A 16,736-nucleotide genomic window follows, 5' to 3' on the forward strand; every position below is an offset into this window, starting at 1 on the left:
GAATGTACAGGATACGAGGGAGATTGCAGCGAAAAATCTTTCTAAGAGATTTGAGTCGCAGAAACAATACTTTCAGAAAAAGTACTCCGATCAAAAATTTCATTTAGGACAGAAAGTCCTAATCCAAGATGTTAACCCGCAGAAAGGAGTTCCGGCTTGCTTTGGAAACAAATTTAGAACGCAAGGGACAATTGTTGAAAAATTGAATGAGAATTCGTATCGAATTCGCTATCGAAATTCGAAAAATGAAGAAGTGGAGGATTCATTTAACATTAGAAGACTACGTCCGTTTTACGAAGATTCCAATTGCCAAATGGGAACGTTAGTGTAAAAAAAAAAAAAAAAAAAAAAAAAAAAAAAAGTGTTTATGAAATATAACATTATCTAGTATAGGTATTAACTGGTGGTGGACTATTTTATTATTTTGCGTTTTGATATGCTTCAGCGAATTCTGGACGCTGAACCTCAACCAAGTCCAGACAATCGACGGAAGTTGACATAGAAATATGTTAACATTTTCTAAATTCAATATCAAAACGTAATTTAATAATCTTCAATTGTGTCGTTTTCTATTCTATCCTTTTGGGTTAGATTAGGAATTATGGATTTTTCTTCCACACTTAGAGAAACGAATCAACATTAGAGAAAAAACGATCCTGTAAAGTAAACATTATATTAGAGAACATCCTATAAATAAATTTTAAATCTGAGATTTCATTTTCAACAAGCCGCTTAGTGGAAATTTTTATTCATTTCAGATGAATTGGATTTCCATGACTCTGATTCTTGTATGGTCCATGAGTAGCTACTGTGAGCTAAATCTTGACCCTCAGCAACAAATTACTTTAGCAGAACTAGGCATTGCTATTTCGCAAGCAGGCTTTGCAGTACATGATGCAGAGAACATCTATACTACGCTTCGGATTAATTTGGATATTAATTTTACGTTACCACACAATGATAGTTGTGCAGATTGGATTCAATTCAGGCAAGAATTATTGGAACATGAAAGAGAATTTTTTGCAGAAATTAGAGACGTTATACCATGTGCTTTCCAATTTTCGAACAATTCAGTTCATTGTGTACCTAAACAACGTAATCGTAGATCAATTGTATCTTGGATACTTGGTCTTACATCTTTAGGTCTTTCAGGTTATAATTTTTATCAAACCAGTCAATTAAAGGCATCTGTAAATGCGTTACAGGAACATCATCATTTGTTAACAACTGAAGTTCAAAATCTCAAGAAAGCTTTTAATCATGAAGTTAAAATTATACAGAATGTAGCCGTAACAGTCAAACACACTATGCTGAAAATGAAATCACAGATAGAAGAAGGATTTTGTAAAGTAGTTAGCATAGAAACCTATTTGCTTGCAATGTTTACGTACTATCAATCACAGCAAAGGATTATGAAAATGATATCTGATATTCTTCAAAATAGAGTGACTCACGAAATATTAAATTCAAAGCAAGTTTTAAGTTTAGTTAAAAACCACGCAACTCTAAAAGATACTTTGTATGTCCATGATATAGGTTTATTTTATTCAATTTCATCTGTATTTTTGGTTAACTTCAATTTTGAGACACTGAATGTTGATTTAGTTTAGAAAACACCAAACAAAATTTCAAAATTGTTTCAAGTTTCCAATTTAGGAATGTTACATTCTGATAAGCTTGTGAAGTGTAATATTCCAGAACAGGTATATGAAAGCGACAACAAATTCATGGAAATCAATAAGTTGTTATGTAAATGGCATTCATTTTTATTTTTATGCGAGACGTCTAGTTTACGAGTCACTTCTCCATCGAAATGTTTAACGAACATGGTTTTCAATAAATCATTTACTGATTGCGATGTTCAAACTATCCCCATAAGCTTGAGTATAGCCATCTTTATACTCCTGCAGGACTATTAGTTAATTCTTTAATACCAGGACACATTACAAAAATAACATCTCATAATGTTCTTCATACTGAACCGTTAGTCTATGGTAACAACAAAACACAATTTATTTTGTATGAAAACTTTGAAAACGTCTTTATAAAACACACTGTATTGCCCTCAAGGCAAACTATTAAGGAGGTCAACACGAATGTTGTTTTGACAATAAATATCTCAGCTCCACATTTAAATGTAACGTATGCAATTAAATCTTTAGATCAAAGCAGTGCTGAATTAGAATCACTCAAACTCAATGAAAATAGTTTGCATATGCTACATTTTGACAACTTGCATAGCATTTTTTCAATTGTAATCCCGATTATGTTAGTTTTGTTTCTTGCTCTATTGTTGTATTTATTTTTTAAATTGCGAAAACTAGAGAAAAATTATGCTAACTCACATGCACACAATCTTCAAGGTAGTAATCATTGAACTACTTACCGAACTATGTATACTTATTTTATCCTTATTAATATATTTATGTATTTAAGTTTATTATGTATATCAGTAACAGCATACATACCTGGAAAATATATTAAAAAAAGAAAAGAGAAACAAAATATTAGTTTTCTTTATACTTAAATACTTCCAAATATTAGTAGAAATAAGTTAGTATTGTAAGTTAATAGAGATAGTTCATAGGAATGTGGGCACTGTACCATGCATGAAGCACAAGTACACTTCCCCACCTCATTCCAAAGTTCAATATTGATTTTGAGAACTTTTTAAGTTTCTTCTAAATAATTTAAGATAGAATGATTATGGTAATAATTCATAGATGTATTTAGTTTTTATTTGAATTAACTCAATTCATGATCTAAGGCTACGAAGGTGTGAGACGTCATGCTAAATTTGTTAGTCTTATTTTCATGCAACCATGTTAAGAGTATGTTATTTTTTGTCTGCGTATTAAAGCGCAGGGAACATTTAGCTTTTATTGGAATATTTTATTAAGGATATAGAATATTAATAGTAAAACTAGTGTATTGAGGCACGAGATTCAACCTCTCTCCCTATTTTACAGGCTTGAGACCGTTCAGGACATACAATATCCTGAGCTAGGTTAAGATTGAATAACGTACCTTTTGTTCATGATGATTATAGAAACTTATAGTTGATCTCTAAGGTTCAGACAGACGAAGAGAACACAAAAGAAAGTAGTTAAGAAATAGGAAATAAGTTTTATTATTGCTTGTAGTTGTAGATATTATGTTATTTTATTTCGTTATGTTCAAAAATATTCAGTAGTCCCTTCACTCTCTTTCTTTTACAGAGATTGGACGGACAAATTATTTTTATCATCGAAGCTACGGCATTAGTTTGTATAATTATTGCAGTTATATTATTTATAAGACTGTTGTTCAAATATGATGGCACCTTCTCGAAATGTTGTATGCGAAACTTGGCAACACCGCAACCCACTGGCACTCACGTACCTCATTATGTTTCTAATCTGTCATTCGAGTCACGTGACAATCAATTTGTAATTGCAACTACGTCAAATTCATTACATTTATATGACGATGTCAATATTTCTATTCCTAGTAATTATGTTTCTAATATTCCTCTATCCAGTAACAACTTTACTTCAATTTCTTTGAATAAAACTCGTTTAGCCGTTTGCGATATGCAAATGACTATTATCTAAAACAGAGCATTCCTTTACCCTATATATCCTTCCTAGGCAATGCATGTCACGAATTTTTATAACAACTAAAAGCAACATTTCTGATTGATTAGAGGATAATTTCTACAAGATAATTATAGCAGGACTAGCTATGAAAATAAGTGAGGATGGATAAAGAAAAGGAAACAGTGGTTTCACTTCTGATGCACAACACCTCTGAACTGTAATTGAATTCACGACATTTTTTTTTTTTTCACTTTTGTTCACAATCCACTACAACTTTAAAAACACAAAGGACTATCACTATATTATGTTGGAAGCACCATGAATCACTCTAAAATAGGAAACACCGAAAACAGCAACTATTAATTTAACAAACTTTGTGCTATTAACTAACTTCACACAGACAAATAAAGACAAGATGCATTCAGCACCAGCTCTGTAGCATCTTACGAGGGGATTCTACCAATCAGTGTCATTCTACGCATCTCCAGTTTTTCCCCCCTGCTTCCGCTGTCCTTGAGCACTACTACGCTGTATTTCAGCTATCAACTGTGAATATTCAAGAGTGTTGCTAACTCTAAATATTCTAGAGTTACTGATATAGTGAAGTGATTTAATTTACTTTTTTTTTTTTTTCGTATTATTTATACATATTTAGTGATGACATAAGTGAGTTAGTGTATGTTCCTAACCAATATTTTAGTGTTGTATGCAAGCGCTTATTCCAGTGATTATATACTTCTTAAGTTGTGTATATCCACATACTTTGCGTGATTAAAACTTGGTGAATTTAAATACAGTTGGCAACGAGCTGTGAACATTCATGAGAACTTGGTCTCTGAGCCAACAACAGAGAATGCTTGTTTACTTCTCACAGACATAAAGTGATAACTCAACAGAAACATAATCTGTTATCTAACATGACTTCATACCATCTTTGCTTATTCTACTGTTATGTGTCTGCTTTCAACAGACTTTAACTAACAATATTACAGAGACTTATTTACCATTACAATAAAATGTTCTTTTTTATACAGGATAATCCAATGTGGGCAATATTTAAGAACATTTTTTTTTTAAATTTCAATCAAGCATTATTTTTCTTTTATTCATTTTGACGTTCATTTTATACATCATGTATTACATATAGGATACTTCATATCACATATAGGGTGTTTCATAATTTCTGGGTCAATATTTTAAGAAGAATTGATTATTGTTACTATTATCATTTTATGTAATTTTTGGTTTTGGTTTAACTTTTTATTATTATTTTTTCACGCTTTTGTTTCAACCACCAAAGAAACAAAATATTTAATTAAGCACAGGGAATATTGTGTACCACAATGTAATGAAACAAAATATTTAATTGAATTTTAAAATGTGTATAAAATAGGCAATGTATGAAGTGGAGGCAGTTTGAATATTCTTTAGGATTCATAATTCAATGGAAAATTTAGAGTGCCTTGACTTCTACAATGCAAATGACCGGCTATGACTTCTAGAACTAGGAAGACTCAGAAAGAATGTGCAAGAATGTTGACATGACGGAAAAATCATATAAATACTACCGGATTCTCTTCCGGGTATGAGAAGTTCTATTTTGACGTCGAAACTCTGTGAGTCAGATTATTCATAATTAGTTTTGTTACTCCGTCATTCTGTCCATCAGAGGTTCTGCTCATCATCGTTACCAAAAGTAAGTGATTATGCATTGTCTTCTCTAGTTTTTAAGTCATACCAGTCCATATCATGCTCTGTAGTTATTCAGTTATTCAAGATCAGTTCATTAAATTCTTATTCTAAATTATTTCTGTGTTGTCGAATTTTATCTTTGAATTTCTACTCCCATGTTTCTAATTCTGAGCTACGCCCCCAAGACTTGCATTAATTTAAATTACTCCTTGAAGGAACTGGGTGGATGTTAAGGCCATTCAGCAGTTTTCATGTATGAGAATTGTTTGAGGTTCGCAACCCAAACTAAAGGTCTCCGTTTGACATGCCTCCGGAAGTTTCTAACTGCCTTTTACGTCACAAATCCCATCACGTTTAAGGTAGATTGCGAACCTATTTTTAAGGTTTTAGCAAAATATATATATATATATATATATATATATATATATATATATATATATATATACACCATGGTATAACGTATTTGCACTAGCAGCCCGTTAGGTTGATGCTCGTAGAGCCATTGACAAGTAGTACGACGTTCTCTAATGTTTTGGCAAGTGTTTCTGAACACGTCCCTTTCGACGCTTCTCCAACCCCAGATCACGATGAAGTACGCTGTGAATTGTATTGTGGGATGTTTCAAAACGGTTTGCAGCACCTCTCTGCACCTGAGTTTATTCATGTGACGAGATTTTGCACTTTCCGGATAGTAGCTATTGTACGACTCGTAGAGAAGAGCGGTTGGTTTGTTTCTGCCCTACATGAATTGTCTTACTCCTCGTCTTCCTACTCCTTTCAACATACGTGCTTTCCCATTCTTCGACATGGTGAATTCACATTGCCTGCACACTTTGGTTAAGATACTATAGCTGTATTTGACACCAGTAGGTGTCGTCATGTTTCCTTCCCAGTAGGGGTCGATCTCCGGTGGCATCTTCAACATTAACCTCACCATACCTCTTACGGATAAACTGAGGTCGAATGTTGATAATGGTGTTATTCATTTCGCGCCGGGTGGCGTTACTATTGCTTTTGTAATTCGTCACAATAGACATCAAAAACAACCTCTGTAGTAATGGTGTTTGCAGATCCCATCTACATAACAGCGTTGTAAATATGAAAGAATACACCATACTGTTATATATTGATTAACTTGAAAGCAAGTTTTAAAAATACGATGAATATTGCGAACGAAACAATTAAAGTAATTGCAAATTGTAACGTTATTATTGTTTGCTTAATTTTTCTTTCAAGTGAAAATTATGAATAGGAACAACGATAGATAGGTGTTAAATCCAATTGTAAGGTATAATTATAAATCAAGTTTATTCTTTGTTTATAGAAAGTGAAAGTGAGATTTATTTATTTATTTTAATTTTTTAAGGAACTTCTTGACTTCCTCTTCGATCCCGAGACAATGGAACGGGAAGAAAAATCATCAGAAACAAAAGCTGACTTTCCTGTTAAACAACACTTAGGAGGTCTTGGGTCTGGCGGAAAATCCGGAGGAAAATATGATGGATTTGGAAGTAGTCCTGTACAGAAAGAAGGTGATGCTACCGTAACAAGTATTTAAAAGAAAGTAACAAGTATTTTTTCTTACTAGTACATCTAATGTTTATAGCTTATTTATTTCAGTTTCAGCTGCGTTGAATGAGGTAATGTTACTTATTTTTCTTATTAAAATGTAACTTCCTTTCCTTGCTCCGAAAAAAATATTGTTTAACTTCCCTTTCACAGTAACTTTTAAAAAAAGTAAAATTGCATTTTTCTGACATTTTATGATTATTTGGAAAGGGAATCTGAGTGTATTGAGTGTTTAGTTTCAAGCATTTAATTAGGAAGACTACACAGAGTTTGTAGAAAGCAGCTGCCACCAAAGCTATAAGCTATGTGTATGGAAGTCAAGAATATCGCAGCTATTATCTCCGCAAGACGTTCGAATTTATGAAACGATTTTTTATCACAAAACAGTTCGTCTAATAACTTCTTCGTAGACTTACGAGACATTTTTAGACTAATCTGCTTTCTAAGCTCAACTGTACAACTAACTTTCCAGGAATAGGTGAGTTTTAAGGCTTTTCAAATATACCATCCTGTATTCGATCCACACTAACAAGGAAAGTACTCGAAGTGGTACGCGGAGATCTGCATGTGTTATACATCGTTAGAAAGGTCACACCGAGTACACTTCCATGTGAAATATCTCGTTTGAATGGGGCCTGTAGGGTACGTTACGATTATTCACAGATACCATCTGAAGATCTGAACAATGACAGTGAAAACTGCATGCTGGATTTTGAAACATCGTTATGCTTCTGCAATCCCGTGTACAGTTGTGAGCCATATGTATGACAGATGTCTTCTCTCATTAGTAGGGATGATACCGACACCGAAACTAGTGTCGATCTCGTCTCTGTCTCGTCTTTAATTCGAGACCGAGATGTGCTTTTCCAAATCGAGACGAGACCCAGATGGAGCCCAGGCTCATCTGGATACATACACGTATATATTCATTCTGTACTTTTGCATTTTTTGTGCGCCATATTGGTCCGTCATACTAAATTTTGCACTTTTAACATTGGATTCGTACTCCGCGATCACGAAAACCTCTGTTTACCCGCTTCCAGATCCATAGCAGTGTTTTGCCTTTTGTCCGACATCTTGGATCCGCCATTTTGAATTTTACACTTTTGGTATCCGATTCATACATAGCGACGTCGAATATCTCTATATACCCAGTTTCAGATCCATAGCTTGTTTTTTGTAATTTGTGTCCGCCTTTTGATTTGTAAACATTTGATGTCAGATTTGTATTCAGTTATCTTTTAAACCTATGCATACCAGGTCTCAAAACAATTATGTCCACATTTTCTGTAGTTTATCGCGGAGCGTGCTTTGTTCGGATCTTCAAATGGTCCCCACGCCCCTTACAGGCCGCATTCAAGTGAGATATTTCACATGTGAGGTGTACTTGGTGTGACCTTTCCAACGATATATAACAAATCCAGATCCCCGCGTACCACTTAAAGTACTTCCCTTGTAAGATCACAGCTATGCTTAAAGGCACTCGGTTAGACTTAACTAGGGTCATATATCGGAAGAACTTCAGCTGATTGGAATGGAAGAAAAAACAGTATGGTCAATTATTTAACCCTATCAGAACTCCCAGTGCCGAGTTTTTACATACTATGGAAAAAAACTAACGATTCTAAGTATAGGAGTCTGAAACAAGACAGTGTACTGTCTCCTATACTATTTGACATCATTATAAAAGGCATATTTATCCTACTTACAAAAGCAAATGTTTTAGGGCGTCACGTTAATTCGTAATAGCAAACGTCACGCTAATAGATGTCGCTGGAATGCTAGACTTGTCGACTTAAAGCAATTGTTATGATTTAATTGTAACTTAAAAAGAATTGTTTTAATTTACGGTCATTATTTCAAAACAGGACAAAGGCCGTAACCATATTTAAATTTGAGCAATAATATTAGTGCAATCTCTTATTGTTTGGTGGGCAAACTAAAAGATAAATAAGGGGGGCGCGGTGGCTCAGCGGTAGAGCGTTCACCTCTGGTGCTTGGGGTCCCGGGTTCGATCCCAGCCCCCGCCAATTGAACTTTGTGGTGGACAAACACCGTGCTCGTGGGTTTTCTCGGGGTTCTCCCGTTTCCTCCCACTTTCTTCATTCCACCATTTCACTCATCTCTCATCATCACCGTCTCCTTTAGCCTAACCGGCATAACCGTGGGACGTAAAACTTAAACATTTCATTTCATTTTTTTAAAAAAGATAAATAAATAAATAAATGAAGTTTTAAAAATAAATAAATTTGTTAAATGTAAACAACTAGAGCTTTTAACTTAGAACGATTTTAGCCTATAGTGTGCAGCCGGCTAAAGGCCAAGGCGCAACAACTAGTATTAGAGTACGGCTGGCCGCGCACTGACCAAGTGAATGTTTCAGGGTCACAACAACACCACACAGCACTTGGAGCAGTGTCGGACGCCTACCCTCATTACGGGAGCATTTCGATTGGTGCGTGCGCAGATCGAGACCGCATATTTAAAACATGCACTGGTGTGAATATACCACGCACATGAAATTACCATGCTCGTTTGATCCCTCAGTGTGCGGCCTATCTAAAGGGACAGAGGAAATGAAATGAAATCTTTGATTTTTAAGTCCCACGGATATGCCGGCTAGGCTAAAGGAGACTGTGATGATGATAAATAAATGAAAGGTTGGAATGAAGAAAGTGGAAGGAAACAGGACAAAAATCCGCGGAAACCCACGCACACGGTGTTTGTCCACCACAAAGTTCACTTGGCGCGAGCTGGGATCGAACCAGGGACCCCATGCACTAGAGGTGAACGCTCTAACACTGAGCCACCGCGGCCCCAAGAACAGAGGAGTAGAAACATGCTTATATTCGCAAACGACATAATAATTTGCCAAGACCACAGAAGAGCACCGAACGTAACCACTCCTCCAGAACAGGAGATACAAATGGAAGTAACACCATCTGCAGGCTAAAGACATCATTGACCTCTCTTCTACGACGCAAAATTTGCCCAACCTACGTCATGTAATTTCTCAAAACAAAGAAGGTAGGATATTTTTTCGACAGGCCTCTGTTGAGATCATTTAAATATGAATCTTATATCCTGCTTGCCTCAATTTTAATTTGAACATGTTATCAGGATAGGTATTAAGGAAGTGACGTCAAGTGTCCATTACCATATAATAATAATAATAAAAAAAAACAGGAATAAAGATTATTACTATTCCGAGTGATAAATATTCTACTTTTAAAACAATAAAACTTATTTTGTTCTCAGAGACAATAACTGAAAAAATGGTGGACGCCTTCAGTAGGTTTCTTCAGCAGTCTGACTCCACATCGGAAATTGTTAAAGCTGCAATAAGTTGTCCTGTTGGCAATTACCAGCCGGTCAGTTTATCATCCGACATTGGAAGCCAAGTTGCATCTGCGTCCACGCAACTCCCAAAACTACCGGTAAGGGTGAAAGGTAAATATTGTTTATTTTTCTTTAATGATAAACAATGCAATAATTAAAAAAGGAGATTTTTTTATTTTTGTTTTCATTACACTATATGCATTCCAAATAAAAGTAACTTAATTTTTGTTCTGTAGCTCATGTTCCTGGAAGAGCTGGTGGTGGCTGGGATTCGGATGAGGAAGGGTCGCAAGGACAAGAGGCGATTCAGGCAGCTATCCCGTCCCATACAAGTAATCTGTCCTTGGATTCGTTGGAGAAGCTAAGCGATCATGGGTAAATTCTTGAACAATTTCATTATATTTCTAGTAACTTCTTTGGTGTTTGTCATAGACCTAGATTTAGAAGAGAAAGAAAATAACGCTGGGCTATTGAACAAGCCTATGTTTAAATTAAATAACGTAATGTTATTAAAAATAATTTCTAACTTGAAATTTCTTCTTCGTTAGTTAGGTGATATGTATAGATTTTATTTCGACAAGAGTGTACTTACTGAATTGAATAGTCAAAAATCTCTATAAATAAAATGAAAGTGATCTGTGTGATTCATGACGGTAAAACGGTTAAACCGATCGATTTTTTTAAAACTATAGTTAGACCAACCTACCTCGGGCTGGGTTGTTATAATGTCACTTTGATTAAAATGCATATTTTAAGCAGAGGATAGGGAGTTCAAAATTTATGGCAACAATTGATTATCTCACGAGCCCTTCATGTTAGGAAAATCAAACTTGGTGTATAAAGTCAAGATAAATGGACATGTGCTCTAGTCTTTTTAGAAAATTCTGCATCTAAGGGGAGAAATTTCTACAATATTTTAATTTTCCACTGTCTGTTCATAGAAGGCAAAGTTAGGAGACAGTTGAATAATTTAAAATGGATTTTCGAACGTAAGGAGAAAAGGGTTCAAATACACGAGGTGTGGCAATTAAATAACGAGACTGATGTCATAAATGTGATGTATTGCTGCAAAGAAAGTTACAATTGACTGTTATCCCCTTCAATATACTGCTCTCCCCTATCTATACACCGCTGCATACGTGCCTTTCATTGTTCAAAGCAATGTTGTAGATCTTCAAATGTCACACTGTTCAACAACTCTGCCGTTCTTCGTTTCACCTCTTTCACAGACTGAAAATCTGTTCCCTTCAATGCACTTTTCACTTTTGGGAATAGATAAAAGTCACAGGGAGCCAGGTCTGGTGAATACGGAGGATGGTTGAGCACAGGAATGCGCTTGGGTGCTAAAAACTGCTTCACGGAAAGGGCATTATGGGCAGGCGTATTGTCTTGGTGGAGGATCCATGCATCGTTCTTCCACAAATCCGGTCTCTTCTTCCTTATTCTTTCCCTCAGCTTGATTAGGACTTCTTTGTAGTAGGTCTGATTCGCCGTTTGACCCTGAGGCACCCATTCAGTCATGATGATACCCCTGATATCGAAAAAAACGATGAGCATTGCCTTCACTTTCGACTTGCTCATTCGTGCTTTTTTTCATTCTTGGCGATGTGGGAGCCTTCCAGTGCATGGATTGACGCTTAGTCTCGGGGTCATACTGGAAAATCCCTGTTTCATCACCTGTGATGACACGTGTTAACAACTTTGGTTCTGCTTTGAGTCGTTCCATGACGTCACAGCAAATGGTCTTTCGAATGTCTTGTTGTTCCTGAGAGAGGTTTTTCGGGACAATTTTTGCACAAACTTTTGTCATGTTTAAATTGTGATGCAAAATTTGTCTTACTGTCTCTTTGTTAATGTTCGTCATGTCTGCGATCATCCAAATGCTCAGACGTCTGTCTTTCCGCACAAGTTCATTAATTTTTTGAACATTTTCGTCCGTTCTTGAACTCAAAGGGCGGCCGGGTCCTTCAACCTCCTCCCTACCTTCTGAAAATCGTTTGTGCCATTCGAAAACTCGTGCACATGACATAGCATTATCACCATACACCTCTTTTAACATTGCACAACATTCTGTCGGTTTTGTTTAATTTCACCAGAAATTTGATGTTAATGCGCTGCTCAAGTTTACTGTTCACCATGATTCCGGCACTACTACAGAACACTGTCCTCTTCATGCAAACCTGGAAAAAAAAAAAAAAAAAAAAAAAAAAAAGCTTTCAGAATCATGAAACAAACAGCGGCTGCTCATGAAGATTCAAGATCAATATCATTAGCAACCTCCCCCCCCCACGATTCTGCGCGACAGGAGGTGGGCAGTCTCGTTATTTAATTGCCACACCTCGTATATATATATATATATATATATATATATATATATATATATATATATATATATATATATATAAGATATTTATCATAATCCTATTTTTCCCGTGCGAAAAGCAGGTGTTTCAGCTAGTATTTTTTAAAATTTTGGTGAACACAATGGTCAACGCAAAAAGCAGTTTAATCAAAACATTCTTGTTGACATAATTGTTTAACATCCATTTCTAATACTCAGGCTGTATGTATGAGATTGGATTTATAGCTAACGTGAAATCCAAATGAAACGTATTCCAACCGAAAATCAAATACGGATTTTTTGCACTAATACCGCTACAACCACAAACTCAACATTGAAACTCTTACGTTGAGATTTAATATCTGTAACTCAATTATACACATAGACATACAAAATTGTAACTTTGTTTTCTTTAATTTAAAATTACAATTGCAAGAATTGTTTCTATCACGTAACGTTTCTGTAATTTTAGGAGTGAAGCAGCAGTATGTGTAAAAGAATCTTCCGCAGAAAGGGAATTGATAGCAGAATTCTGTGGCAAAGATACTTTTCCTGTCTCTCGGCAAGAAATTGGTGAAACATTCAAAAAGTTAGTATCTTCTTTTTCAATTTTAAGGTATTATTCCTCACCCCTCCTTTTTAGTTTTGTTTTTATACAATATGTCTAAAATACCTAGTTCTTCTATAAATATCATTGTTCATATATTTAGAATTCTGAAAAAAAAAGAAGATATTCCTAGTTCATATATTTAGGATTCTGAAAAAAAAGAAGGAATGAAAAAAGAAAATATTCCTAAACGTTAACTTCGCCAGTAAAATTACTTGTTGTTTGAATATAATGCTAAATGTATCTCCTATATAGTCCACATTTTACGAAAAAATTAGTCGCTCTGCCATATATAGTTAATAACAAATAAAACCAGTCTTTTGCGTTGAGAATCATTTGAATTCTACTTGCAAATTACTTCACGAACTTGTGGATATATATACAGTATATACAATATCAATTTTCAGTCTTTCAGAGAACGTTGATGATATGACGGTGTTTTAGGCTGTTCCAAATGGTTCAGTAAAATTTGAATAGGATTTAAATTGGAGAACTTGATATGCTGTCAGAGTTGAATACCATTGCTGAATGCTTTGTTTGCTATTCAGATAATCGTTTAATCTTCTCACGTACGTGCTGTTGGAACTAAAGTTTCGAAGGGTCTTCAAATATTTAATCTAAATAGAGTAAGATATGCAGTTGAATGGATATATAGATTAGAAACTAAGTTGCTCATTTGATATGAGTTTCATATATAATTTACTGTAAACTTGAAATAAATTTTGATCCGTATTTTTGAATTGACTCATCAGCGTCAGTTATTAACACCATACACAACGGGCCATCAAAAGACATTAATCACTCTGTTTTTCATGGTAAATACTAAACCGTTACCAAGTCCAACCTTTTTCTATTTTTATTTATTTTTGCGTTATTTTGAAAAGTGTTGTTTTCTTTCTTTTTTTTAACGTCCCACGATTATGCTTCGAGACTAAGGCAGATAGTGAAAATGAAAGCGGTGATAACGATGGATGAAGAAAGTGGGAGATCCCCGAGAAAGCTCACGCACATGGTGTTAGTCCATTACAAAGTAGGGATGGCCGGATCCAAATCTGGCCAGATCCGAAGATCCGGATCTGATTGGGTCAGGATCCTTGGGATCCGGATCTCGGATTTAAATCCAGGTCTGGATCTCTGATCTGGATTCTGATCCGAAATTCCAATCTCTGATCTGGGTCCGAAATTCGGATTGGATCCGAAATCCGGATCTCAGATCTGGATTCGCATCCGAACCTACATCTCAAATTGTGATAAATTTGAATATCTAAAATTCATCACATTTAATTTTACAAACTCCTGACTGTGAAGAAAACAAAAAATTAAGAAGAATATTGACTAGTCTATTTGCCTCCCTCAGTCTACTCAAAAGATCAAATGCATGCCTTGCTAAAAAATGTGATTTGATCTGAGTGAGAGTTTAGGTCCGTATCCGGTTCCAGGATCGAGATACATACCTGGGATTTGAAACAGTTGAAAGCAGAATACATTTGAAACCGAATGCAAGACTCGAATATTTAAAATTCCTCAAGAGAACCGTTTCGTTGACAGTTAACACTAGAAGGACCAAAATTTTTACATCCCAGAAGTACCGAACCGTCATTTTGGCGACTATTTAATTGCAAGAGATGTATGTCTTTTTCTCTTTATATTTCTGTTATTTTAGCTTTAATTTAATATGTTGAACCGACTAGCTTGTGTTTCATGTAAGTTGTTCTCGTGATGTAGTATAGGGTGAGCCATTAAACCCCGCCAATATATTAAACATAATATTAATATCGTAAGTTCGCCCACAGGACAGTGACATGAAAAATTAAAATAAAGGAATAATACTTAAATTCCTACGTATGATTTTTTTTTAACAGTCACGTGATCACCCTACCTGCCCTGTAGACATTGGCTGGGCTTCTTTCCTTTACAGCAGACCTTGTGTATAATACACCAAAATAATTATTTTTATTCCGAACGTTTTATTACATGAAAATGAATTTACATTTTCAATATATTTTTATTTCAACTTGTATGCATTGAACTCAATAGAACAACACTTTTCTCGTGCTTACACTTGTATACTGTGAGTGGATTTCCTGATTGATTTTCATATACGTTTGTAGTGAACATATCCTTTTCATTCTGATTCAAGCATATTTTGGGAAGTTCTCTTCTATTTGGACGAATACTACCAATTAAGGTCGCCTGTTTCTTTTTGAAACGAAAAGTTATCGCAAGTAACATTCAGCCCTCTGTTGAGAAAAGGATTTATCGTCTTGAGAACAATATATCCGCATAACTGTAAGACCCGACGTCGTTCTTGGTCCTTTCCCAGGTAGAAAATGCCATTTCGTGCATATCTTGACTTTACATCTGCATGGAGCCAAATTTGAATCCAAATTTGTTAGCCATATATTATTTGAATTTGCATCTCATCTTAGTAGGGAATAACTGTTCATCCACACAAACACTTTGGTGGGATTTATAGTACCTGATACAATTCTCAACGAATAAGTTCCACACAGATGATGCCAAAGCAAACTTGTCCGCTTTCAGCCTTGAAGAGCTAGGACAATTTTCATCAAATCGAAGATACATCATTATTTCAAGAAATCTTTTTCTTCCCATACTCTTTTTGTAAAACACTGGGCCATAGCTTTTGCTCTATAGTTCCTTTACGGATATATCTGAAGCTACACGAAATATCAATATTGCTAGAAATGAAACGGGTTCAAAAATTGATAGCGGCCAAAGAGAATCTTGACGCTGTCTATGAGCTTCAACAATGGTGCATTTCAGGATGTTTCTCAACATTTTCGTCTATGAACCAGAGAAAAGCACTAACAACATCACCATCCTCAATAGGATGTAACGCATAATATAGCAAACCAGGTTTCTCGCGAAGGGTGTCGCGTGAGGCAGTACGCCCAGCATTGTTCTGTCTGTCCCCTTTGTTTCAACGTGTCCCATCAGCTGCTATAAAAATATTTGATCGATTACTTCTGGAAGCTTCTCTATCTGTTTCCTCCCTTTTAACCGAAGAAGTAGCTTCAGACACTGCATTCTAGCTACTACCGATGTCTTCATCGAAGCAATCTCCCTGTTCTTCTTCCAAGCGAAATTCATTTTCAAGAAATCACGTAACACTTTGTTATTTCTCATATTGCTTTCAAAAAACAATTTATTTCTACAGAGAACAGTATTACCAAAGAGATACGAACGTTATTGAAGAAGAAAATCATTCGAAGAAGTACCATATATTTTACATTACAGCAATGGAAAGCAGAAATAAAACATATATAATCAGCAAACTCATTGGAAAAATAATGTAAAATATTTCAAAATGTATCATTTCCAACAGAGATACTATCATATAGCGTACAGCCTATAAAACTGTCCATATCAACAACAAAATATAGATTTTTAATTGAGGCCGTCAAATTGACGGTCTGGTCCTTCTAGGGGTATACACCAAAAACAGGTATCTCTTTAAAATAGACAAACAATGTTTATATGCTATATCAAACCTCTCTTTAAAATAATAAAAGTCCTAATGTTTGATTGGGTAACTCAAATAAATATATGAGATATAGAAAAATTGTTTTAAGTGATGGCTTCAAAA

The 16,736-nt window shown here is 35.1% G+C and overlaps 1 protein-coding gene across 5 annotated transcripts in view; it reads left to right on the top strand.

Moving 5' to 3' along the window:
* The window catches only part of LOC145664584 (AP-4 complex accessory subunit Tepsin-like), an 87,109-nt gene that overhangs the window by 41,908 nt on the left and 28,465 nt on the right, over positions 1–16,736 (top strand). For 3 of the 5 annotated variants that reach the window (XM_081731374.1, XM_081731371.1, XM_081731373.1), the window contains 4 exons: positions 6,637–6,802; positions 10,098–10,289; positions 10,415–10,553; positions 12,992–13,108. In XM_081731374.1, coding sequence (XP_081587500.1) covers positions 6,637–6,802; positions 10,098–10,289; positions 10,415–10,553; positions 12,992–13,108 — 614 coding nt within the window. The remainder of the gene's footprint in view (positions 1–6,636; positions 6,803–10,097; positions 10,290–10,414; positions 10,554–12,991; positions 13,109–16,736) is intronic. The other 2 variants (XM_081731372.1, XM_081731376.1) reach the window with 2 other exon arrangements.

This window comes from Thermobia domestica, chromosome 11 (genome assembly GCF_964235325.1).
Source record: "Thermobia domestica chromosome 11, izTheDome1.hap1.1, whole genome shotgun sequence".
Classification (NCBI taxonomy): domain Eukaryota; kingdom Metazoa; phylum Arthropoda; class Insecta; order Zygentoma; family Lepismatidae; genus Thermobia; species Thermobia domestica.